The following is a 25979-nucleotide window of genomic DNA, read 5'->3' as shown; positions in this document are numbered from 1 at the left end:
TTGCAGAAGGTACTGCAGTATAAAATATTCATAAATCCGCATCAAAGCTTAGCAGAGGTACAGCACTGAGTTACTAGATCTGTGCTAACCCTATCTACACATAAGTATAATCTGTAGGCAACATACATCACTGTGAGAATAGCCCAAGTTCATAATAAAGTATCACTTCTACCTGTGTTCAGAAATTGGGCTAAACAAGAGATCATAAAGAAGGACAGTGAAATAATGAAATAATTTAACAAGTGAAATATTAAAGATAATTGGAAGCCCAACACATCATGTGTGGTTTTGGGGGGCTTAGCAAGTGACAAACTTTATTTCTAAGAGAAAGCATGGGTTATAATTACTATTAGTGATAACTTGAAATGACAGCACAAAATTAAGGAACTTAGAACATAACCCAAACATTTTCAGTATTACTGGTAATCCACCAAGTCTTTGGCCTTAGATTATGTAGACCAAAATTTACAAGAGTACTCAGGTAGCAGAAAATCAAAATATCAAGCAGCCTGTCTGGCATGAGGTTTAATACCTCCACTACACCATTCCTCTAGACCCAGTTTAATTTCTATACAAAAGATTTCTCCCAGCATTCTCACAAAGCTGAATGGGAAGAAAAAAAAAAAAAAGAAAAAAAGAAAAAAAAAAAAAAAAAAAAAAAAAAAAAATCCAGAGCATGTTTACTTTCTCTGAAAGATGCCACCTCAGACTTCTTCAAGGCTCATCATTGTTTCCTAATTTTGTATTTGTTCTCTCCTAGCTCCCCTCTTCCTCTTTCAAGAGCAAAGTTCTACATTTGAGTCACTTGTAACTCCTTGTACATACATTTGCTTTCACTCTGAACCGTGCCATACACAGCCAGCTAAATATAGTCCCTTTAATCTCCTTAACATTCACAGAGAAGTTAATTTAGTTTAACCTGAGTTTTATCAAGGAGAATCTTATTAGGCACCTAACTTAGGGGAAAGAGGAAGCTGTCTATCTTGGGAGACAAAAAAACCCCATAAGTGTTCAGGTCCTAGGATACACCAAAACACTACTTGTCAAAGAGACTTCTGCTTTTAGAATAATAAACACTGGCAGAATATTAATAAAAGCTATAATCCTCTCCGTATCTCCTGTAGCAGCTGGTACTGTTGTTTGTTTCCTTCTCCTTCCTCGGTAAGGGGAAGAGCACAGGATGGCAACTGTTTCACACTAATTCCTGCAAGTGTTGCAGGTCAGCTTTTACTGCTGCTGTCATGCCCCCGCTGGAAACTAACTTAGAACTATCAATTCTTCTTGTAACAATTTTTCCAACCTGGAAAGAAACTCACTAGTTTTTGGGGTTTTTTTCAACTTTCAATAAGTAGCAGCATTGTAAAGTATTTGTGGGTTAGGACAAGAAAAAAAAAACTTCAAATTCCTGCACAGAGCACACATTTTAGCAATTGCCTATTGAGTCTGAAGAATCTTAGAATCTTAAGTTTGAAGAATCTCTGAGAATCTTAAACATATTTGTGTGAATTTTCCTTTATTGCCTTGTATCCCTCTGATAAAATATAGTATACTTTGGTTTAAACTTTAATTTTTGGTTCTAGTGCCAAGAAGCCCCACACTTAGTCCCATCCAGAAGACTTCATAATGGTTTAATGAAAAATTTTCACAATGAAGCTCAGTCCTGAGCATGCCTTGTGTGAGCAGCACTATTACTGCAGTGAAATATTACTGCTTAAACATTTTTAAGCTTTGATTCTTGGGATAAAGGCTAGGGTTAGATAAATGACCTTATAATAAGGAAGACAGCTCATTTCATTCTTCACAGAAGGGCTCCTAAATATGCTCAGTTACAAGCCCCTCAACCTTCCAAAAACTAAGTTACAGGAAAGTGCCATGAGGAATTGGCCTTGTGCGTATATCTCTGAGCATTCAAAATTTCAGCTCTGAAGAAAAGGAGTGGGAGAAATGCCACTCAAAATGCCACAGAAAATGTCTGCTTATTTTTTATCAAAATCAGTCATATGTTTAAGTCATCCATCCATAAGCTCAGCAGTATGAAAGACCTAAGCTTCTTCCCTTCAAGTGTTAAAGAAGAACTCCCTATAAGGGGCAGTTTCTATTTGTCAAATGCAGAACTAGATACTTACTAGATTGAACTTCATAGTAACTTGTTTGCCATAAACAAGTATTTGCAGTTAGACACCAATGCACCTTGAAGTTGCACAAGATGAGAGTTTAAGTATTTATACATGGTATGTATGGCTGGTTAGGAATTGCAAAACTGACTAATCAATGAGATCTGAAATTTTACTAAATTCCATGTAACAGGAGTTATTACTAGTGGTGCACTCTCACTGGATCTAAGTTGTTTTTCCTGTGAAACCTACAGAAGGTATGAGTTATTTTAAAAAGCTTTCTAGCTTTGGATGACTGGAACATGTTTTTATCCAGTAATATTCAAAAGTTCACCACCATCCCCACTCCCACTCCACCACTAAGGTATTTAAGATTAATATGCCTACTTTTCTTTTCCTTCTTTTCTTTTTCCTTCTCCTTCTCCTCTTCATCTCCTCCAGCCCCAAGTAAGGTAAAGATGATTCCAGTCTGAGAGTTCACACCTACAGCAGTAACCACCATTCTTCCAGAGCCTTCCATCACATGTGTGCCTGAAAGATTGAATTGGGTTTTCTACTGAGACTTGAGCAGTTATATAGCATAGCATAAAAGGACATTGAAGAAACATGTTTTTAAACTTGACTTTGATGAAACAGTGACATACCACATACACAGTGCTTCCCTAAAGCTATCTGGAAAATAAACCCATAAACAACTACAGTTTTATAGGTCTGATCACTGCAACAAAGCTCTGTACTTGTTGGACTGGTTTGGGATAGTTCTAGAAGTCAATCCAGATAAAAATAAACAAATTGCTAGTTTTAACCTCGAAATTTTAAATAACCAGCTTATTGCAGAAACAAACTACATTATTCAAAAATTGTCAAATGCTACACACCTGACAGCAGCATAGGATCTCTGTCCAGAGACTTCTTAACATGATCAGATTCCCCAGTCAGCGAGCTCTCATCAATTTTGAGGTCATTTCCTTGAATGAGCACACCATCAGCAGGTAAAAGGTCACCTACAAGAGATCACTGGGTTTGCTGACTGCAGTTCCTTTTTTTTAAAATAAAAGAAAGTTCAACTTTAAAAATATATTTACCATATTTCACTTGTGCAATATCTCCAACAATTATGTCAGCTACTGGTATTTGGATGACTTGGCCACCTCTGATGACTGTGAATTTCTGTTCTTGTTCAATACGGCTCTGCAATCCCCGAAATTGTTTCTCTTTGCTCCAGTCATTGAAAGCTGTTACTAATACCACACAAACTACAGATAGGAGGATTGCTGCTCCTTCAATCCAACCTGCTTCAGATTCCTCCTCTTCTTCACCAACATTTACTGATCCACATACTGCAGAAAACAGGTTTTAGATTTAAGAAAGTTCACAAAGATATTTCAACAATGAAAGTTTTGCCAAACAAAAAACTTATAGTTGCTGAACATTTTCCATGCTAGCTCTCTTTGTAATTTTATCTTTATTTCCATAAGAGTAGCACACAAAGAAGCTAAAGAACCTGAAAGCTAGAGCAACTTGAGGAAGTTAAAACACCCTGCTTATCTGAACACAAGAGAAGTTGATATAGAGAAAGTTATCTGTCCTTGTTTTGTTAAATGATGGCATAAGAATGCCAGACCAGTAAAAAACATTCTACTTTGCCAACAAATCCCACTTTACATTTGTCTTAACAAACCAGATATCACTGCAAAAATTCAGTTAAATGAAGTCCCAATCCCTTTATTTTTCTGTTTAGAAGAATAAATACAGCTTTACTTCTTAAATTATAAAGTTACAAGTGCCATATCACAAATCAAGGAAAATTTAAGACTTGCTGACTCCCCAAAGAAAACCCATGACTGCAAATTATAAATTACTTAAATATTTAACGCAAAGCTAAAAAAACCCCCACTTGCACAGAGACTGGATTTCAAACAAGTCCTTGTTCCAGCTGTTTGCAATTTACCTTTGGTCAGAATAATACCAGATCATGACCAAGGAAATCTCATGTTGCCCTTTTAAGGCAAGCTAGAGTTTTAGTAATGTGCTCTCAATAAAGAACAATAAGCTGCTTTTCCACTGACTTACTGTCTCCCATCAGATTTATAGAATAGGCATGTTGAACCAGGAAAGTCAGTAGTATAATAAAAGTAGATACCTACTTCTTAAAAAGTTTTACTTACATGATTCATTTCCTCCTGGAGGCTGGTAAAAAGAAAGGCCCAAGGATACTACAGCTGCAATTTCTAATATAATTAGCGTAACGTCCTGTAGTGCTTCCCATACTAACTGAAGAAATGTTTTTGGCTTTTTAGGAGGTATAAAGTTCTTTCCAAAAACTGCTTCTCTCCTTTCTATATCTGCTGGATTTCCACTTAAACCTATTTAACAATAAGATGAAGTTAGTGACACTTAAACACATTTCACTCTCACATTAGGAAATGACTGAAGTTTCCCACTCATGGAATCAAGTCCCACTCCATATTTCAGTAACAATACAAAAAAGCCACATTCTCAAACATAATTACATAAGCAATACCCTTAAATCAGAGTCACTACAGGAAGTCAGTTATGTTTTACAATTCTCACCTTGCCAAAATAAAGTTGATGGTCTACCTGCTTAATATGTCACTTAATATGACATAGGAAGAGTAATAATAACACACATACCTTTGTTCAAAGTAAACAAGTTTGCAAGACAAGATCATTAGTAGAGTTACTACTATTGAGACTGAGTAGCACCATAAAGCTTTAGCAAGACCACAGCCCTTGAAGGCAGCTCTGGTTCCCAGTGTAGGGATTCTGTATTCAGAGACAACATCCTAGGATCCTAAAAGTAATGTAACATTTATAATGAGATGTTTATTATAATTAAAAATGTAACTATTATAATTATTGTATTTCAATACTAAATATTATATAAAATACTACTAAAAGTTCTTGAAGCTCTGCAGGCATCATGTAGAAAGATTTATGATGCTGCTTCCACCTGGACTCATGGTAGTTATTTGCTCTTCTGAAGTTTCACTTTCTTTTTATCTCTTCTCACGCAGAGAGGGCCCATGTGTAGCACTATGCCAGGTCTGTCACCTCAGTTTTGTAACTATCTTCTTTCTAATATGGCATATTTGAGTCCTCCTCTGTCTCAGTTCTCATACCATTATTAAGGGACACCAGCAGATGAGAGAGGGGCCTACACAAAAGGCTAAACATGTTTCAGGAGCTTGCTATGATCTTAAAAACAAAGGAATACCAAGTATTTTCTGTGCAAGGTCATGCACTCAAGGTCTTCTATGAGCACACCTCCTTGTTACTCCTCTAAAAGTTTCCAGCTGACTAACCCACCATTCAGAATTAAGCTACTAGCTCATTTTTCAATCAAAATTGCCCAACTTCAAGGCATGTTCAGAGCAAAGGTCTGGATACTTCAGTCATATTGACCCCAAGGTTATGATCAGCACCAGCTTGGACAACTATTTTCTTAGTAGCAATTTTTTTAGTAGCTAACCCAACTGCTCAGTGATAAAGGCATTGCAAACATACTAGGTAATAAATAAGAACAGCAGCCACTGCAGCTAGATTTCATATCAAGGGGGTATTTAACACCTCTAACAGACATTTCCTAGAATCATCACTTATTTCAAAACACTTTGAAAAGGCTGCTGACCTGCAAAGCTCAGTTTTAAATGCTAACAACAGCTATGGAATCACTTAACTGAAAAGCAAACTATGTGCAGATCTCTTCAAAAGTGAAATGAATTAAACATACTCTGTGTATGTTATAAATTACATTTTTTCTAACAGTCTTCAATTCACCTTGAATTCATGTCTTTGAAGGCTTAATACAAAGGAGCAATTATACACATTAGCCATAACCTTACATTTCCTGCAGTTCAAGCTTTAAGGTGCTTACCTTCATTCTCAATTCAAAGAGCACTGCAAGACTATTTTCAAAATTAAGCTGTACATTACAGGGTCTACAGAAACTCAGGACATTCCAGAAGGCTGGGCCACATTGCTATTTTGCAAAAGATACTACCTCTCTATTCTTTTTACATGGCAGAATTCAGAAATCTATATACCTAATGTTAGCAACATCCTCCCTTTGCAGGGTACCACAGTGCAGAACATCAGAAATATACAGCAAAGGTCTTTGAAGAATGAGAAGTGTTTCCAAATGAGGCTATAAAGTCAAGCTACTACCAGAACCACTTAGCAAATTAGTAAATAAGCCTAGCAGAGACAAAAACCATTTGTATTTTTAGTATAAACTATAATACACCATGCATTACTTAACTTCCTACATTTACCACACAGCTGGCAATTTCACAGTTCACAATCTACAGTCCTGAGGTCAAAACTACTGCCATTATATTCTTAATGATGTGTCTTAACTAGAGTAATTTATGTTATCTGGGGTTAAGTTTGAAAAAATATTAGCCAAGGGACTAGTTAATGTTTCATATTCAAATATTATTATAAACATTTATATCTGTCCAGAATGTAAGACAGACTTTTGCTACTAAAGATATGTCAAACATTTATTTTGCACATTTGTTTACATGTAAGCAATAAAGTCTGCCCAGTGTCTTTTTTTTTACAGTAATACTAGTAAAGGACTGTTGCCATTTCTCATTTCAAATCAGATAAGTTTGATCCAAATTTCGCCTGAAAACAGACGTTGTCTTACATTGTCAACAACTTCACAGCAAGAAATGGAACAAGCTGAACCCATCCACTGTGTACCATGTCAGAACTACCTGTACTTTTCCTGTGAAGCCACTGGTAATTACTTAGTGCTAAGAGTGTCTTGTCATAAAGAAAGCAACTGATTAGGAAAAAGTGTCATAGGGGCTTGCAGGTGTACACATAAGGTTTTAGAGACCTAGTATTAGCATAACACATAACAGTTTTCTGCAAGATCTTCCCTAGATTTTTTTCCTTAAGTACTGTCTCCCTTTCTATACTTATGATTTGAATTTGACAACAGAGAAGAGCTAGTTCTACCTTTGCAAGAGCTCTCCAGTACAATCTCCAGAAAGTTTACAGCAGGTGTTGTGGTTTAGAGCCAAAATGACACCTCTGTTGAATGCTGTTCTAACTTACCTTAATTAACCTTTTCTGAGCCTGTTACCATCTTAAACTGTTGAGTCTTTGGTGAGTTTATGAGCTTCTCTCACAATTGAAAAAGGATGGTGCCCTTTTATTAAGTCAGTGACTGTATGTAACTGATTGCAGTGTACATCTAATTGTTGAATCCTTTTGAAAGTGAAAGGCCCTCAGTACAGCACGCTCTGCAGAAAAGAACGTCCACCCCTTGACACCCATCACTCCCTTGTGTCAACCTGAATGTTTGTTACATTAAGAAACAAAGTGAATCCTGCAGTATATGAGGCATTTGGTGCTTAGTGCATAGTGGCTATGTGAAATTATGGGTCCACCTAGCTTGCAGTAATAATGGACCTTTAGCCTTGCAGATAACTGTACAACAGAATTCAACTCTGTTCAATTCCCACTTGTAGAAAATTATATCCCTTTCACTGAGAAAGGAAATTTCCTCTCCAGACTATGCAACAGGTCAGAGTAACGAGAGCCCATCGCTCCTGAGATGTGTTACACTGCTTATACACTACAGTGCTTCACACACATGCACTGTCCCTTATAATTGCCAAGGAACAGAAGTTTGTACTCCTCATGTTTTACAAACTTCTTCATCCTGAAATTGGTCTATTCCCACTCACAGGTAGCTCAGCCACATCAGCTGGCTGCTTTCAGTTTGGTAAGAGGAAGCCAGTTCATGTGCTGATAATTTCAGGAGTCTGGAAATCAGGAGTCTGGCTTCAAAAGCAGATCAAGCCAAGGCATGCTAAATGCAGATGTACCCAGAGGTACCTTACGGCATTAGTAGGCTGCTCTTGGTCCAAGAAGGCAAATCTGTCCATAGCATTTCTGAAGAACAGAAAGCAGCGGCTCTCCAGGATTAAGACAGCAGGTACTTTACTGCCACCAACATGACACCACATTGGTTAAAATCTATGTGAGCCCTTAAATGCAGAGACACTACAGTTTGCCAAAATCTTGATTTTGGTACTTCTCAATTGTTCTCAACAGCAGGACTTCACTATAAGTTTCAGCTAATGTTTTTAGATATTTTTATTTAAGTACAGTGTACTGCAAGTACTACAGTACGTAGACACTACAGTACCTTATGCAGTATGACTTTCATCTTCCACAAATACACTTAATAATTTTCATTTACATTGGAAGAAAGCAGTAAGAAAAAGCCTAGTCTTAAGGAGAACTTTGGGAAGGTTCTCAAGAAGGAGACTTAACGAATTTATTTACTTATTTCTTCACATTTGTACAGTCTATTTTGGAGTAATAACTCTGGATAGCAAAAGCATCATGTAGCTACACTTTACAGAATGCCACTAAGTCCAACATGGTAAAGACTCCATAAGAGATGCATATTTCTAGGGAATAAGATCGTGTAATCACTTGGCAAAATTTCTTCTTAGAGAACATGTTAATGCTTCAAGTTATATTGGTAGTTATTTTGCCTAGCTCAAATGAAATCTACAGAAATACTGCAGATTTAAAAACTAGATCCTGCTATTAAGAATTCAGCATAGCATAAACAGAAAACACGTGATCAGTTTTACAATTGCTGCATTAGCAAATCCAAGAACTAGGTAGCCACACAGAAGGATTAATAAGCCCTGCATTAGATTATTAAACCCCTGGGCTCTACAACAGCACGATCTGAATTGTGAACTACAGGTGATATGAACTACTCAGAAAACTGATACTGAGTTGAACACTGCTGTGCTGGATAGCTGCACACAACAGATGTCTACACCAGTGAACTTTGTTCCAAGTGCAACTGCATTAATACAACATCTCACATGCAGTTAGGCCAACAGAAAAAAAAACTCTTGCTTTTTATTACTGTGGAATATTTCTGTCTTAAAGGAACAAGAAGCAATATTTTGTCAAGGTAGCTAAAATGCTTTTACAACTTTGGTCTATTAAAAAAAGCAGTTTGCTGACTAAGGTTTTTCCTAAATGGAGTTTCCTCAATAAGTGTTAAAATTTGCTTACCTTCATTTGGTGAAGTTTTCAACTTTGTACAGATGCCATGTACATCACCATAGCATTCCTGTATTTTATGCAGTGCATCTGCAGCTCGAAGTTCCATAAGAGAACGGAGCTCTGCAAGAGTAACTCCAAAATCTCCATGATTAGCTTCCTTTACAGCATTTTTTACGCTGCTATATGCAACCGAGTTGTTTGCCATGTCACCCATGATGCATGCAGTCTTTAGCGCAGACAGTTTCCAGTGAGGAACAAAATTTCAACTTAAAATATTTCCAAGAGGAAAATAAATCCTTTGGGTATGAAGACAGTCAGGAGAGCAGACACATCACCCAAGCAAGAGAGCCCGTCTGGAGAGAGATCTTTGAGGTTGTGCCATGGCGCGTTCTGTTCCCCAAAGCCAAAAGGCATGTACAGTCTGGGGAGAGAACAAATACACATTCAGTATATTACAGCTACACTGAAATGCATTGTAAGACAGCCCTCACTCTTACTGAGGTTACAGAAAAAATTTCTGTTTTAATTTCTTATAATATTTTTACTTTGCATTCCACAGACAAGAGCGACAAGGAGGAAAATGGATATTTCTCATCTCAAAACAACCTTGCATAATTGGATTTCATTGAATCATTAACTTGGTAACAACTGTTGCCTTTAACACTGGCATTTTCCTTCATATGTCCATATGGTTCATCATCAAGCAGCAACCTTTAAAAATACCTAAAATTAAATCTGTTTCCAGGGAAATGGAGCTTGTAGCATCCACAAGTAATGTCACATGGAGAAAGAACAAGCTCATTAAAAATCCCCACTTTCCAATGATGTTCTCACCCCTCAGAAATTGGGAAGAACAAGCTTTCTTGTGTTCCCATTAATCAGAAATGGCAAAAGAAAAGAACTCAAGAAAAACAACTTCCACACTGAGCTAGCCCACACACAAAGTACTTTTGTATTCTAAGTAGGATTATATATTCAGGCAGATCTAGCTCTCAATAAATTTTTCACATCCATAGAGTTTTAGCCCTGCTCCAGCCCACTTCATCACAACTCAAGCCTCACACAGTATCTCCATTTAATTCTTTGAAGAGAGGGAAAAATGGCACAACACCATCTTTCTACAGAGGGGATGAGGAGACAGCAAATCTTCCACCTGATGATTTTTGCATTGTAGCTGAGAAATTATCATCTAGCCACAGGACTCTGAACTTGCACAGGCATTCTATACACAATCCCTGCTCAGCTGACACATCTTGCATGTACACATGGAGCTACACAACAGTGCAGTGCACACACCAACTCCTCATGCCTGTGTGCAGATTTGCTGTGTGCCAAAACCAGATGTCTGATCATGTAAATCAGCTTTATTGGCATAATGCAGTGCAGTGAGCATGTGTAACAACATATTCCCCCACAAAACATGACTGCCAGGCTCAGGTGAACAATAACTTGGACAATTCCAGGTCATCAGCAAACAAGATTTCTAGCTACTTCCCTGCCAGGTTACAGGTCTGTTTGGCTGAACTGCAGAGTCTATGTTGAAGTAAAGGTATAAGCACACAACTACCAGAAATTTTCTCCCTTCCAGGCCAAACTCAGATTTCTGCTCTGGAAATAATCAGTTGCAGCTATACTAAATCTACCATTTAAAGCACCATGCCCCAGAACTTTGTTGGCACTGGGAGCAATCATTGACACTGTAAGCCCCTGAATTTATGTCACCTGAGCACAAGTGACAGGCTCATCTCTGGCAGAACTACAACTTCTACAACTGCAACTGCTCTTCCTGTCACAGGAGATTCTGAGAAAACCACTGTCCATGGCTGTTTTCCAGAGAGTGACAAAAAAACATATAGCCATTAATATTCACATGCATAAAACTTCCAGCATTCTATAATATCAGAAAATTTCTCAATTTAAGAATTAATTTTAAATCTTCATTTTTTTCTCTGTTACTTGCAAGAAAATGTTGCAACAGTTGAAGAGTCCATGATGATGGTGTTAGCCTGCATGCTAGGATGTAATTTTGATTAAGACTATAATGAGTTCTGTTAAGAGTATTCTGCAAGTGAAGAATTTCATGCAAACCATGTATGAAAGAGTTTTCTTTAAAGACACACCACATTGTTATCTACTGTCCAAAAGCTGGATGTCGTTGTGCAGCTGGCAGCCTAGGAGGATTTATCAGCTGGCATCTGATCATAAACTATGACAGCATAACAAGAAGCAGATCAGGCAAATGAGTTTGTATAGCTATGGAGAAGATGCTGCAGCTGCTAATTAGGCAAAAATAGACCTAGCAGAAGCCCCACAACCAATTACATCAAACTTGATTCAATTTTAATTAAGAAAAGTCTGTTCAAGCCTCTAGCAGGAGCCCTGTGCTTGATGCCCAAACACACCCAAATCCAAGAAAAAAGGGATAATAAAAGCTATAGTCCTAGGCACTGTTCACTTGTCCTCAAAAATTAAGAGTTTCATATAGATATGGATATCTATAAAAGTAGGCAAAACTTGCTTTCACATGCAACTAAATTGAAGAGCAGTAACTCTGCTTAGTCATTACTCACTATGCTTTTCACTCCAATTCTAGCCTCTCTATATCAATTTTTACTAATAAATAATAATCCAGATTAGTCATTAATAAGTTTATACTGAAGGGGATTCTCTTCTATATGCTGTAAATGCCATCCTAACATACCAATGGACCCTTAGGGTTCACATGCAAATTTAATAAGCATACATTACCTAGGAAAGATGTGTTTCTACAGATCAGCTCTAGTAGTGATACAAACTATTTAGTACATCCATGTTAGCAAAGAACTGTGGAAAATTGAAAGGAACAGTATGAAGACTTCAAATTCTAAATACTGAGCAAGTGTAATGTTGCTCCAGATCATAAAAACTTGATTAAACATTACCAATTTACACAGAATCAGACCAGGATCTGCTTCAGCAGACCATTTTCACCAGACATTTCAACAGAGAGAACAATGGCTTCTTGTCATACAGGTACAGAATGGACTGAGCTTAACACAGATTTTTCTGTGGGAATCAGCAAAGAAACTTTCATTAAGAAATATCCTTAATGCAGTTTTGGTGTAAAATCTCACAACATTCAATCAATTCCTGTTACAGCAAGTTCCAAGAGTCCACTTTTGCAACATTAGTGGCAATGCATAATGAAATTATTGACTGAAATTTAGTGGCATAAAAGAAAGTGCATTTTAAAGCTAAAAAGATCATCTAATAGTATTTATTGTCTCAACTAATGAGATATTTTGTTTTCACCAGTGTTTCAGTTCTCAATTATTGCATCAACCATTTGAAATAACTGAACAGCATGAGCTCTGAAGCACTATAGTTTAAAGCAACTCACCTCAAACTTCCAATCTGTTAATATCTTAAATTTCAAATTCAATAAACAGTTATCAAGCTAAATCTCATTTATACACCACTGCTGAAGTTCTAGCCTAGTTAAAGTATAATTCAGTTGAAGTTTTGTTAGTGTCCAGCTTAAACAAGCTGCATACAAAATGATTAAGATGTGTATCTTTCATTAGACACATCGTCTTTTGGATAATCCTTTGACGCTTTGTTTTACCCTTTATATCACTGAGACTAGGAATAACTTTAAAAGCTATTCTCTGTCACACTCAAGTGACTAAAAATTTGAACTGCAGAAGCACATTTCAGTAGCAGCACATACACTCACAGGTAGGATTCAGATATTTATGTAAATCCTTCAGAGAAGACCTTGCTGCTTTTTAGCTGTAGTAACTTCACTGACACATCATATCATTGTAGCTGCTTATGAGGAGTAACTTCCTTACCCAAACCAAATTACTGTTTATTGCTAAGGGACTGTGTTTTGTTACCAGACAAAAACACTAATTCAAATCCCATAACCCATTAAACAAAGGTTAGACAACTTTACCAGTGTTGGAAGTTCAACAACATCAGAAGCTTCTGTAGCTGGACTGGAGAAAGCAAAAGCTCTAAATAGAAGTCTGCATGTAGAGATGCTTACAAAGCATGAAGAGACTATAGATTACTTGTCTACCAGAACACTCTCAGCTGACCAAATTAGAAGCTGCAACATGTTTTTGTAAGTGTTGTTGTGGTGGCACAATTTCTATTGCTCAGATGCACAGGACCCAGCATACCTTAGACCCCTATCCTTTTCCTGTAATTACATTTACATTTAATACTTGCTTCACTAACCTACAAGGAAACACAATTTTCTTAATCAATTTTAAAACACTTAAGCACACTCATACCTCCAGAATCAAAGCTTCAGCAATTATACATTTTGTGTCATTCAATTTAGTTTATGCATCTGCTTGAACAGTATGCATTCAGATAGAGCATTAGCTGGTAGCATTTGACCTTCAGCAACACACTAAAATTGGGCCCTGTAATATAGGAAAGGGCTTGCAAAGTGATTATCTCAGGAAAGCCTTTGTTTAATCTAATTAGTTCGAAGAATACCAGACAGATCTGCATACCAAGAAGCTGTTGTGATAAAAACTGTCCCCATATGTTTCAGCTGTCATGCCTTTTAACCTGCCTACAGCTTTGAAGATACTGAAAAAATATTATATGCTTTTGCATACTTTAGTTTGGATGTGATCCACAGCTTCAAGCCATCACACAACATTGCAGGGGTAGGGGGAAGAAAGAAGGGAAATTGTTGCAATATTATTATAATGGAATATTATTACAATGAAAAGTAACTCTAAATGAGAAAGTAACCTGGAAATTGTACTGAAATTGACTGATGTCATGTTCTCTGAAGGGTCAAACTTCTTACTGTTAGAGACAGATCCTCCCACCTACTTGACAGGCTACAGAAACTCACCAGCTGTTTCCCAAGGAATATGAGTGAATGCTAATGAAACAAAACCTTAATACAGAACAGTATACATTTACAAGCCACTATTCTGTATGTTAAATGTGCCTGCTGAACAAAGAGCAGCTAAATAATTTCAGTGCCATGCTATTGCTTTAGAGCAAACATCTCAGAAAGCCTGGTTTATAAAAAGACAAATAAACAAAGTACTAAGAGGCAAAAGGCCCAAACAAAGTTTTTAGCATATCCTCTTCAGCATTAAATATGCCCAAGAGTGTTGTAATGACAAGTTTTGGTTATTACAGCTTATGTGCTATAAACAGTAAATTCATCAAAGGTCATGACTTTTGCTTAGTTTTCAAAGAGAAATCTGATTTAATTCTGAAGCTTAATCTCCTGGGAAGCAGATGTACTTACCTATCTGAAATAAAAACTGGCCTAGATTCTGCATTGGATTTGAACACTGGTATTGTCCCTGCTCATTGCAGGGAGGTTGGACAAGATGACATTTTAAAAGTACTTTCCAACCCAAATTATTCTGTGATTTATGGCACTTAATCTACGGGATTTCTGCTGCCTACTGTGATTGACACTTGTAGAAACTGTTTCATCCATTGGTGGTTTATTTCCTTTAAGACCCCAAATTTATGTCTTATTGAAATGATAGCAAACAAATTAGGACTTCAGTAGTCTGAAGTCAGTTTGGTAGTAGTACAAATTAGCAAGGGTCACACACTGCTTTTGCATCATTTTCCTCCTATTTTGGTAGCAGCAAGTAAAAATTGTGAGTCTTGAAGGTGAGTTATCATGGCACAAAGGACATAATCTTCTCCTAACAAAGTACCTTGGTCCACAGACTCTGCCAGGAGTCCAGCAAGCATCTGCACAGCCTGCCCAAGCCATGGCCTCTCCCCACTCACAAAACAGCTCAGCTCCAGCTGAAGTAACACATGGATTAATAAACAAGATCAGAAAAGTCTGAGTAGGAAACTATTTCATCAAGAGTTTAAACTAATCATTAGCTTTCTGAGATAACCAAATAGATATTACTGATCCAAAAATGGACAGACTGATCCAACAAGAAGGGCTTCAGAAAAATTTATGGCCAATTCCAAGGAACATCAGACTTTGAGACATACTGGAAAATCCCAGAGGACAAAACCACTTTGATCATCACTGAAGAAAGTATCAGGTGTTCCACATGTTTGAAATACTAGCCTTTCATAGTCACCTATTTCATATTACATTGCTGGCTTGTCCACAAGACAGTAAACACTTAAGAGAAAACCTTGCAAAAGTGTCCAGTTTTTAACCACTTAAAACACTTTTCTGCAGTCCACATCTCTGACCAGCACTCGGGCAGCTTCACTCTTCTCCACCCACAGGCCCTGGAGCTTCCTTCTTCTGTACTTCCTTTTCCTAAGTTCATCTGCTTTCTGCTCCATGATGACACTATAAACTAAAGGCTGCAATCAGGAGGACTGTTAGCAATACAAGGTTACTCCAGTTTAAAACTATAATCCCAGTGAAAAAAAGTTTAAACCTCTAGATGTGACTGTCCCACCCAGGATGATTTTAAGGGTGCTCAAGTACCTGAAATGCACTTATTGTGTGTGTCAGCTTCCTCATCTGACTTGAGGTGAGTGAAGCTGCCAAAATTTGGACTAAGGCAGCTGATGGCTGAAGGCCAGCCTGCTGGTGTTTAAAATACAAGAAAAAAAATGTTTGCCCAAAGCCCATCAATATTTTCCTTTCCTTCAGATCCATTTAGTTCTAAATAAGATGACTGAGGATTTCAAGCTTAACCTGTGCAGTTTAGGATAATTATGCTGTAAACTAATTTTTAAACAGATCTGTAATATTAATAGCTAAATACATAAACCTAAAAGTGCTTTTAAAAAATGTAGTAAAGTCCATTAACAAATTATTCGTTAAGAAATATTCACATTACTAGATTCATGAATAACTTACCACACTTTTCTCATTAACATTTGTCAAAACCATATAGACAAAAATGGCAAGACAAAGCTAAACTTTAAAAAAAAAAAAAAAAAATAGGGTGGTATCATGGCAAGCAACTCACCAAAATTATGCATTTTATGACTACAACAGAGTTTACTGGCATTCCCAAAATGCAAAATGTGTTTCTGTCACAAACTCTGACAGGTGTGTGTTAAATGAGGCAACTAAGTTTCAAGTAAAGGAAAAGTGAGACGCAGTTGGATTCCTGGATTTTAGTTACTTGTTGCATTTAAAGCTCGTTGCAATGCATTCAGCTGACAATGTCAGCAAACCAGCAGCAGACTTCATCAGTTATTCCTACAGGAATATGACTTATCTTGAGAAATCTTTTCACCTTTTTTTCACAGAACTTATATTTACCATTTCATCCTGATTTTAACTCTTCCTGTTTTTTTCTTTCAGAAAGTATTATTTTATGCTAGTACCCATTTATGCAGAGCAGTAGGTTTTTTACTGTGATCATGCTTCATGACATCAAAGAGATGCAAAAAGCTCTTTAGATTTATGAGTCTTCAGGCAAAAGGCAAAAGTCCATTCTTACCTGATTTTTCTTGTATTCAGAAAACTTCAAAAGAAATTTAAAATTAGTCTTGAAACCACTAGGAAATACTTATGTCTATGAGATGAAGCCTAATTACTTCCATAAAGTCACTCTGTAATAATCAATTCCTTTCTGTTAGAGCAGTAAAATTAACTTAGGTAAAGTTTTAAGGCTTTTCTTGTTACTTTGGGCTAGCTTACTGCTATGTACAAACACAAAATAGTCTATATGCTCATTGAACCATAAACAGGTAATAAACAAATTGTGATAATTATGTGGTAAAGGATCCATTCATGATCCTCAAAATCACCATCCCAACCAAGCCAGGGTCTGGAATGCAAGAATAATAAAACAAAAACCTCAGGTCTGGTCACTCATCTCAGTGAGTCCACACTGTGATGCTAAACTGGGCATAAGTTTTGTCCTCTTGTGCCCAAAGTTTAAGAAGCTTCCCTCTTGGCCTGTAACAAGCCAATTTGAGAAACATCATCTTCAGATTTTTCAAAAGCCTTCTGGAAATAGCAGACCACAGTATACCCTTATCTTCAAACCCTCAAAGAGCTTTACTTCTTCAGAAACCTGTGTTTGGACAGCTATGCTAGGCTCCCCTGAATGTCATCAATTCCTGCCTGCCAGAAATACACCAAATAAACTGGTTTAAAGGGTCATTCTGAGAAAATTCCTTTCAAAAACTGTAATTATGTTTGCCATCTTCTCTTCCTAAGGAGACAGAGGGTTATTTTAATTCAAATATCATAATAGTCCACACCTGAGCAGCTGGTTATGGCAGGAGGTTCAGGGGTCCTTTTCGTATGGTAAGGGCTGTTTTACCTCAATATTTGAATTTGAGAATCCAGTGTATGGCTTTGCAGAAACACAAGAGTGAAATCTCTTGCAAAATTCTCTATTATGATTATACTGGTCATCCCTTTAGCTCTTTTTGGTAAATTTTGAGAGCTTAGCTCACTCATCCATTCTACTGGGCCTCCCCTTTCTGGTACAGTGCAAGAAACATGTTCAGCAGGTTCCACAGGAGGTACTATCTGACATATTTTATGATTTACTAAGGCTACATGTTTCTTTATCCTTCAGGGACAGCTCCCAGTTCAGGGAGCATGACAAGTTAGCCTTTAAGTGGGTGTCAGGGAAATTCAGCCACTTAAAGGCTAAGTTGTCATGCTCCCTGCACTGTCACACACTTCCAGCTACTCCAAACTCTCTCATTTATGCAGGGTAGGTTGCTGGTCTAGGATTGTTTTACACTCATTGAAGCATTATGCAATATAGCTGTCTGTGGAATTTCACCTGTCTGTGGAATGATGGTAAATTAACTGCTCTGTGATCAGTACACACATGACAATCCCATGTCTACCATCCAGTATAAGATAATAAATACTTCTCTCAGGAGTTTGTTTCTTTAACATAGACAGGGAATATAAGCAGTGTTAGTAGACAGACTGCACAAAGCTGAGATTCCCATCACAGCACTTTGCAACTAACAAAGCAGCAAGTCTGTCACACCTTAGGTGACCAAAGGTATGGTATGGCTGTGCTGACATGGTGTAACACTCCCACTCACAGAGGTCCTGAAGCAGCTCTCATTATTTGACACTAACAACACTGCAACTTACACCTGCCACCCTTATCCTTTTGCATTGGGAGCAGCCATGGCTCTGCCAGCTGCATTAATGAAGTAACAGAGTATGGGAGTCTGCTGGTGCAAGTCACATTGGCAACCCAGGCCTGGAATGCACTCTTCTTGTGTGCTTTTCTACTCTTCTTTACAGCACCTCAGCCAGACAGAAGGCATTTCATTTTGGGTTCTGCTCTAAGTCCATCTCTCATGGGATATACAGCACTCCGAACGGTTTGGGCACTTCTTCCCTTACTAATGCTTTTTTTATTCTTTCACCACTCCTGCTTTTCCCATGTACTTCTATGATCTTTAAAACCCTCCCCCCCCGCCTTTTTTTTTTTTTTCCCTAGCCATGAAATCTGCCCCCTTCCAGGATCCAAGGAGCAAGAAAGCACCATGCCATGTTCCCAAGCCTCCATCCTCCCACTAGCTGTGATGGCAGCCATGCATTTCATGGTTCTGTATCTGGGAGTGGGCCACGCTGAGTGGTCCAGAAAGCTGTCATGCAAAAAGGATCTCCCCCACCTCAGTGAAAAAATTTAAATAAGCAGCATTTCTACTTGTCTGAACAAGTTGTCCTACAAGACACCAGAAGGGGCTCCTTTATTTGTAGAAGTCACACAAGCAATGTGGACATGCCAGGTTATGGGACAAGACACATTCAGCTAATGCTAGAAACATCCTTATCACGGAATTACATGGCTGCCACCTTTAAGATAACATTAAGTCTCCCTTCAAGAAAAGGTTCCTCTTCCCTCTGTGTTTTCCAGTTGTAGTGGGTTGAGCAAGTCAAGTGACTTGCCATTAAATAAATAGCATGGCACATCACTTTTCAGTGGAGGGAAGACACTGTTTGCTTTGACTGAACAGCAAATTCACCTGACTGCCAGACAATGGCTCAAGCAGACTTAGTAAATTTAATAAATTTCTCAGTTTTGGTAGGCTACATAAAATTGCTATACAAACTGGCTGCATGCAATTAATAATCAGGGCTTCATTTCTGAAGTCTTCAGTTGTGAAGAGCATAACTATTTTAGGTTTATGCTCTTTATTGAGCATACTCTTTAGGTTTCTGAGATTATAAAAACATCAGTGTTTGATTAATAATTAGAAAAAATAAAGTAACACAGGAAAAATGCAAATAAAACCATGCTCCATTATAATATTTTAAAGTCCTATGCCACACAGTAAGGGAAATCCCTTCTCCAGTTTCCCATAAATGCCTTAAGTCTTTGCTAGCATCAGTGGATCCCAATGTACTTTGCAGACAGCTCTGCTTCCAGTCTAATCAGCAATCCTTCAAATTATGAGGTGAACTAGGTGTCTAATTTAGCTCTGGCACAACTCCTCTAGGCAGGGAAAGGCCATGCCTTGAAGAACTTCATCACAACCAGCAGAACCTACTCAGAGCTCAGGATCAGCTATTAGATCCCCTTCAGTCCCCTGCCCTAATGCCTGGAGCATAACTACCTTTGGCATACACAGCAAGGTGTCAGTCTTCTGCTAAGGTAGCTCTGAATCCTCAGAATTGCTACTAGAATTGCTAGTAGCAACTGCTACTTTAACAAATTTAATACTTGTCCTTCCAAAAGGTGGTATCTGGATTGAGACCCTAATGCATTTGGCACAGCCAAATGGTCACAGTTAGCTGCAGCTGACCATCAGGGCTACCCACCCATGAAGACTACAGGTCATCATTCTGACTCAGCAAAATCAAATACTGTGTTCCTTCTACACAAAGATACTTCCCACAAGTGTTTGTTTTACCATAGTGCATTGTAACAGTGTGCTGACCCAAAGCATACAGTATCTCAGAAGAAAGGGAATTGGGAAAGGCAGTATCAGCTTCTCCACTCAACTTTGAGCATCTTGCTGAATTTGTACATGTTATCACTGCTGATGGCACAACCCTTTAAATAACCAATATTTGTATGTTCAGCTCATGGCTTCCAACAGATTTCCCCAAAGGACCAGAGCCATTACACATCTAACTGCATCATACCTCGGCTCAGCACGAGATTCTTTCACTATACAGCTGAGTAGGGGCTCATAGACCAACTCTTGTTAAGACAGAAGCCAACTATATTGTTAATCTAAGCCCTACAACTCTCAAATTTCTCTTATGCAGCATGCAGGCAAAGCAGAGTAAGGAAGACAAGAGCTTCCTCTAGCCTGAGGCTAGTAATACTCCAAACAAACAAAAAATGATGCAGCACCATGAAGCAAAATATAACACAAATTACCCAAACTCCCACAGTTATAGACTCAGTCTTTCTGAATGTAATTTTGGGAGACTCCTTCTCTGTTCCTATTGCTCAACTTTCCTAAGCAAACTCTGTATCCCTATTTGCCTCAAAGGATGCCATCAGTTGGTTTCTCAGCACTGTCAATAGACCCTTAAACTTGAAGGACACATAGCATTTGGAGAAGAGAAAGCAGACTACTAGGAAGCAAGCAGCTATGCCAGGATTGTTCTCCAAAAACCTGCTTTTCAGTTCCCTTAAGGATGATTTAATTAGTTTGTTTCAAGGTAAATATAGAAAGAAGCCATCTGAAAAACCTCTACAATGAAGCAATATGTTAGTAATCTTTAAAAAAAAAAAAAAAAAAAAAAAAAACACCAAAAAAACCTCAAACCCTACCTGATGTAGACAAGACTTAAAAAAACCGGTGCAAGTATGAAATCTGCTAGTAACAAGTAACAGACTTGTTATTCACACTTTCAGACCTTAGGTAAGGAAAACACTGGTAAGGAAAATGAAATGAAACTTAATGAAAAGTCCTACACAGTGAAAACCAACCATAAACCTCATTTCAAAGTTGTTATGAATTTGGCTCATTTAAGTTACACACAAATTCAAATCTGTACACCACAACAAGCAGATTGACATCCAAGTTCTACCATGGTCTCTAACCTACTAACTTCTTACTTTGATTTTACTTCTATTATTTTACAACATTTGTTTTCCATTTACTCTTTTTCTCAAGGAAAGGGATGCTTTAAGAGACAAAAATTTACACCTAAATCACCTCCATGTTTATTCAGACATAGCAGAATAGCTTATAAACAATGCAGCAGTTCACCAGAAAATAAAGATGCATTATAGGAAATGTTTATATGTAGTTTTGTATGTTGCACTCAGACTTGTTACCACTAGCTAGTAGCTTGGTCTAGGTTACTAATAGCAAGTTGCTACTCAGTGTGTCATACCCCTGCTGCAGGAGTCAAATTTTTGCATGTGTATCCACTGCCTTTGAAATAATCTGCTCTCACCAATACAGCATGAAATTTGAGTAGAGGTTGGTTTGTCTGGGGCTTTGTTTGGCTTGTTTATTTTTTGGGTGGTGCAGGGGGGAGAGATGGGGTGGTGGTGGAATAACTAATTTTGTTGGCATTTGAACTGTTGAGAGCAGTTATCTAATAAAGGAAGTGAGCAATATGATCACAGAATCAAACTAAGTGTAAAAGAACAAACAATTTTAGGCAGTTACACAGCTGTCTGTCAAAGTCACAATCTAGTTTGACGTGTGATGCTTCAGACACATAATTAAGCTAAACAGCTTTCAAGACAGCTTTCTTCCTTAAAACTGAAAAAGTAGTTAGTTGCTGAAACATTACCTTGTTGTTGAGCAATTATTATTAAAATAAGTCATCAGCTGTCACAAAGTATTTTTCACAGAGCAAATATTTTCAAGTATTTAAGCAATTGCATCATGGCAAAATTGCCCACAGGAAGCCTAAACCAAGCTATTTTATTATTTTAAGATCAGGATTCTCCTACTCCTTAATTTGGAGATTTCTGAAACATACTATTAGAAATTCCTAAGAAATTGATGCATTTTTCTGTGCATGGAGAATCCTCCATTGTTCCTCTTTGATAAGACCAAGGTTGAAGGCAGACATTGCTAAGATAAATTTAATGGCCTATATTATGGAGGTCCACAAGCTTTGGTTTACTTGTCAACTTGTGTGATTATTAAAATAGAACTCTGGACATTAAAAAAAAAAATACTGAGCATGGCAGTAAAACTCTGAATTCTGATCGTAACAGCAGCGGGAAGAGCATTTTTGGGGGAATGTGCTTGCTGTGAGAAGACAACTTGTTCTAACCTTTTTGTGAAGGCTTGGGCAATTGTCTGTTTTTTTGCAGCCAAACAGTACCTTGTCAATATAGCAATGCCTGAGGACATCCACAAACAGCCACAGGTACACCCACAGAGAAATTCAACAGGACGAACTACAGAGCTGCACTGAATTCCTAATTGAGTTTGTACAGTGGTTTTACTGTTCTGGAATATTTGACAGTTATGAATTATACAAGTAAAGTGTCTGGACAAAAGACTGTTTTCCAGGAAATGCATCCTGCAGGGTCAAAATTCCGGAAAATCTCAGACTTCACAAGCAGGAGCCAGACTCCACATTGCAAGGCTCAAAGGTTCTTGCTCAGAGATGTTTGGAACTAGCAAATGGCAAAAAGGCAGTTTAGTTTATTATTTCACTTATCTGGCTACTGACCAGTGTATTAGGTAGGCTACCCTTTTGGTTCTCTGAAACTGTTAAACTGTCACTGAATTCCACAAAATAAAAATAACCAGAGCATTAGCATAATAGAATAATAGTATCAGAAAACAAGATAACAGAATGAGCTACATTGGCATGCAAAGATGTCTATTGACTTCCAAGTGCAATTGTTTTGATTATGCTCATAATACCTATATATTCCAAGGCATCATTCAAGCCCAACATCTTCTATCCTTGCTGAGAATTTTTATATTGAATATCTCTTCACATGAAAAGAAACAAGTAGGCTCAGAATAAGCAAATAAAGTGCATGGTACTCTATGGAAATAGGTAAGTTTTCTTCCATGTGCAGCTACTAATCATAGCTCTTCATGTACATATAGAGCACAATACCTATAAAAGTGGAGCTTAGATGTCTAACTAGATGTACAAGTATTTTAATGGATAGCCCCATCCAATTGTTGATACACAAAAGCAGATCAGACTACAATTACAAAGGTATATACAACACCAGTGTTTACCATTATAGCAGGAGATAGCATCTGAGACACCTGATTAGCTTTCAGCAACTATTTGTTGACCCATTTTTCAGGAAAATCCCTCTTCTATTCATTAAACTGCTCTTAACTCAGAATTAGATGCAGGCATATTTGTAAGAGGTGCCACACAGCTATTTAAGCTCATGAAAGCTACTTTTGCAGAGCCAGCAGAGGGAGTACAGACATCATTTTACTTATCAGCTGTGAAAAAGATACCTTGTAAGAAAGCACTAAAAGAGCTGTGCCTGCAAATCTAATGCACTTAGTTTAAAGCATGCCAAGAACTTCCTCAGTCTTTCATAGACATGTATGTCAATGGGCAGTAGAGTTGGTGTTTTGTTTCTGATCCTCAACCAGCTGTCAGATCTTGAAAGTCTCCTACCTGATGAATGGCAGCAGCAACTCTAACAGTGCTAACAAGTACCATAAGGTCTGATGCTTCATATGCATAAAAAGAAGGAGGAAAAAAAAAAAAAACCCCAACAAAAATCTCAACAACCAAAACCATCATATAGCTGCCATTCAAGTTTTTATTCCTATGGATTCTGCTGTTTCTCAGTTTCTGAAAAACCAAACCCTTTTGGCTGTCCATTACTTAAGAAAACAACTGGAAGACAAGCTGAAAAATTCGAGTTCAAGACACCTCAAGCAAAGGAGCCAGGGAGGCACATAGCAGTGTTGGACTAGAAGGCAACAAACAGGGAACCTTTCTGCTGATATTCACAGAGGTTTTACACAGCCTCTGAGGCAAGAGCTCTGCTGCTTTATTTAGCATTTCCATTGATCAACCATGCTTTGGAGTTGACAATTACGACTGAACTGTGTTGACACAGGGGTGGCTGTGGAAACAGTTTTGGAAAGAGAAATAGGCTTTGAGCAGACATATTGATAGCTTGTTGCCATTTCCTGGAGGTGAACCCAAAACTCTAGGCCAACATGAGACAACATACCTTCCTGGCAAAAACTCCAAACAGACACCCGAATCTTTTAGTCTACAAAATTGACTATATTTTTTTTTCCTAAATAAAGTCCTCATTTCCTAAATTGTTGGTACAAGGCTAAGCTTATATAAAATTCTTTCCAATCTTACACATCTATCATATAATTTTCTGGGTGGCTCCAGGTTTCACTATTTCTATGTCTGTACATTAGTACAAGTATGTATATGTATATAAGAAACTCATATAAGTGTAATAAATGCCTTTGTCTTAAAGTTTCCTCTAGAAGAACAGCAAAACACTCCTCCTCCCAAAGAAAAGATAAATTTCCATCATCTTAAACTTCACATGAACTTTAAAAAGCTTTGACAGCTTGAATCATTAGATTTTGATTACTACCTACCGAAGAATGTGCCTGTAGGTACATAATTTAGCCTTCACTGGTTTCAGGCTTTAAAAATAGAAGAAACACCCTTCAGCAAATTAGATGGCTGTTTTTTTTCTCCCCATCTACAAGAAAGTGGTGTTCACTTCTCAACTTCATTTTCACGTGGCAGATTCACAAAATTAGTAAGTCAGAGTGGGCTGAACTGGTTCCCATCTTACAGGGCTTACATGATATTTTATAGCTGACTAAAAGGCTTTACCCCTATCATGCAACAAATACATCTCACAGTTTGCTGGTGAAACCCAGAGCTCCTGCAGTGTTCTCCATTTGTGTGCTGTGCCTGGGTGGTTCCCAGGACTCCAGCAAGGCTGCTCAATACCTTCTATGCAAAGCAACCACAGCAAGGAAAGCCATGCTTCTTGCATCACAAACATGGTGATGATCAAGTATCAGGATGCATACCAACCACTCTGATCACCCCTTACCTCCCCAAGTTATTACAGTCTCTTGTGACAATAATGAAGCTCCTGCAGGTACACAAAAAGCTTATATAGATAGTAAATTTATTTTTTTTTTCAGGCAGAATGGTTATCTAACCAGACTTACCACACAGATAACCCAATGCCAACTTAAAACATGACACAGAACTACACTGAACCTGCTTGAGTGAAGCAAATATGAAACCATACTCGCAGGAAATATACCACAAATTCTAATTCATCCGGCAGCTGGAGCCTTGCTAAGCTCCCAACTATGTTTATAACACACTTTACATTTGAGAGGCTGACATTGGGCTGACACATGATCCATTTATATAAAGTAAGTAGGGTGTTGGGGAAAGGGCTGAAAAGCCCCTTGAAACATGAGCATCCTTCCTCTTGGTGAAGTTTCTACAGCAAACTCCACAGAATTGTATACTTTAGAATTACTACATTTGTCTTTAAGGATCTACAGAGGTTTGTTGTTATCTCAGTGTTTAACCTGAAAACATTAAATTTAATACACAGCTGAACAAGTACTGATTCTAGCATTAATCACTCCCCAAGATTCAGTACTTCAGTAATTCGTAATAGCATGCAGATGCAAGACAAATAGATGCAAGAGCTTTTTTAAAAGTCAGTGTCGAAATTGTGCTCTTCCCCATCACCTGTTTTCACCACCTGCAGGGTCTATCTCGTGTTCCAAAGCTTGTGTGCATTTTGTGGATTAAAATTTTACATTCCTTCCATCGTAAGCAAGATTCACCCGACCAAACGGGAACACCAACCTCTAAGGTAGGCACTTCAGGCACTTTTTGTAAATGGGCATGGATAAATTAAAACATATATATCCAAATATTAAATTTAGCCA

The 25979-nt window shown here is 37.8% G+C and overlaps 1 protein-coding gene across 4 annotated transcripts in view; it reads right to left on the bottom strand.

Moving 5' to 3' along the window:
• Positions 1–25979, bottom strand: part of ATP2B1 (ATPase plasma membrane Ca2+ transporting 1) — a 58875-nt gene that overhangs the window by 23565 nt on the left and 9331 nt on the right. For all 4 annotated transcript variants that reach the window (XM_056509502.1, XM_056509518.1, XM_056509496.1 and 1 more), the window contains exons 2-6: positions 9201–9612; positions 4283–4480; positions 3200–3454; positions 2993–3118; positions 2502–2645 (exon numbers count right to left, since the gene is read on the bottom strand). In XM_056509502.1, coding sequence (XP_056365477.1) covers positions 2502–2645; positions 2993–3118; positions 3200–3454; positions 4283–4480; positions 9201–9405 — 928 coding nt within the window. In that variant the 5' untranslated portion in view covers positions 9406–9612. The remainder of the gene's footprint in view (positions 1–2501; positions 2646–2992; positions 3119–3199; positions 3455–4282; positions 4481–9200; positions 9613–25979) is intronic.

This window comes from Oenanthe melanoleuca, chromosome 1A (assembly GCF_029582105.1).
Source record: "Oenanthe melanoleuca isolate GR-GAL-2019-014 chromosome 1A, OMel1.0, whole genome shotgun sequence".
Classification (NCBI taxonomy): domain Eukaryota; kingdom Metazoa; phylum Chordata; class Aves; order Passeriformes; family Muscicapidae; genus Oenanthe; species Oenanthe melanoleuca.
This window is presented reverse-complemented; position numbering and strand designations above follow the sequence as displayed.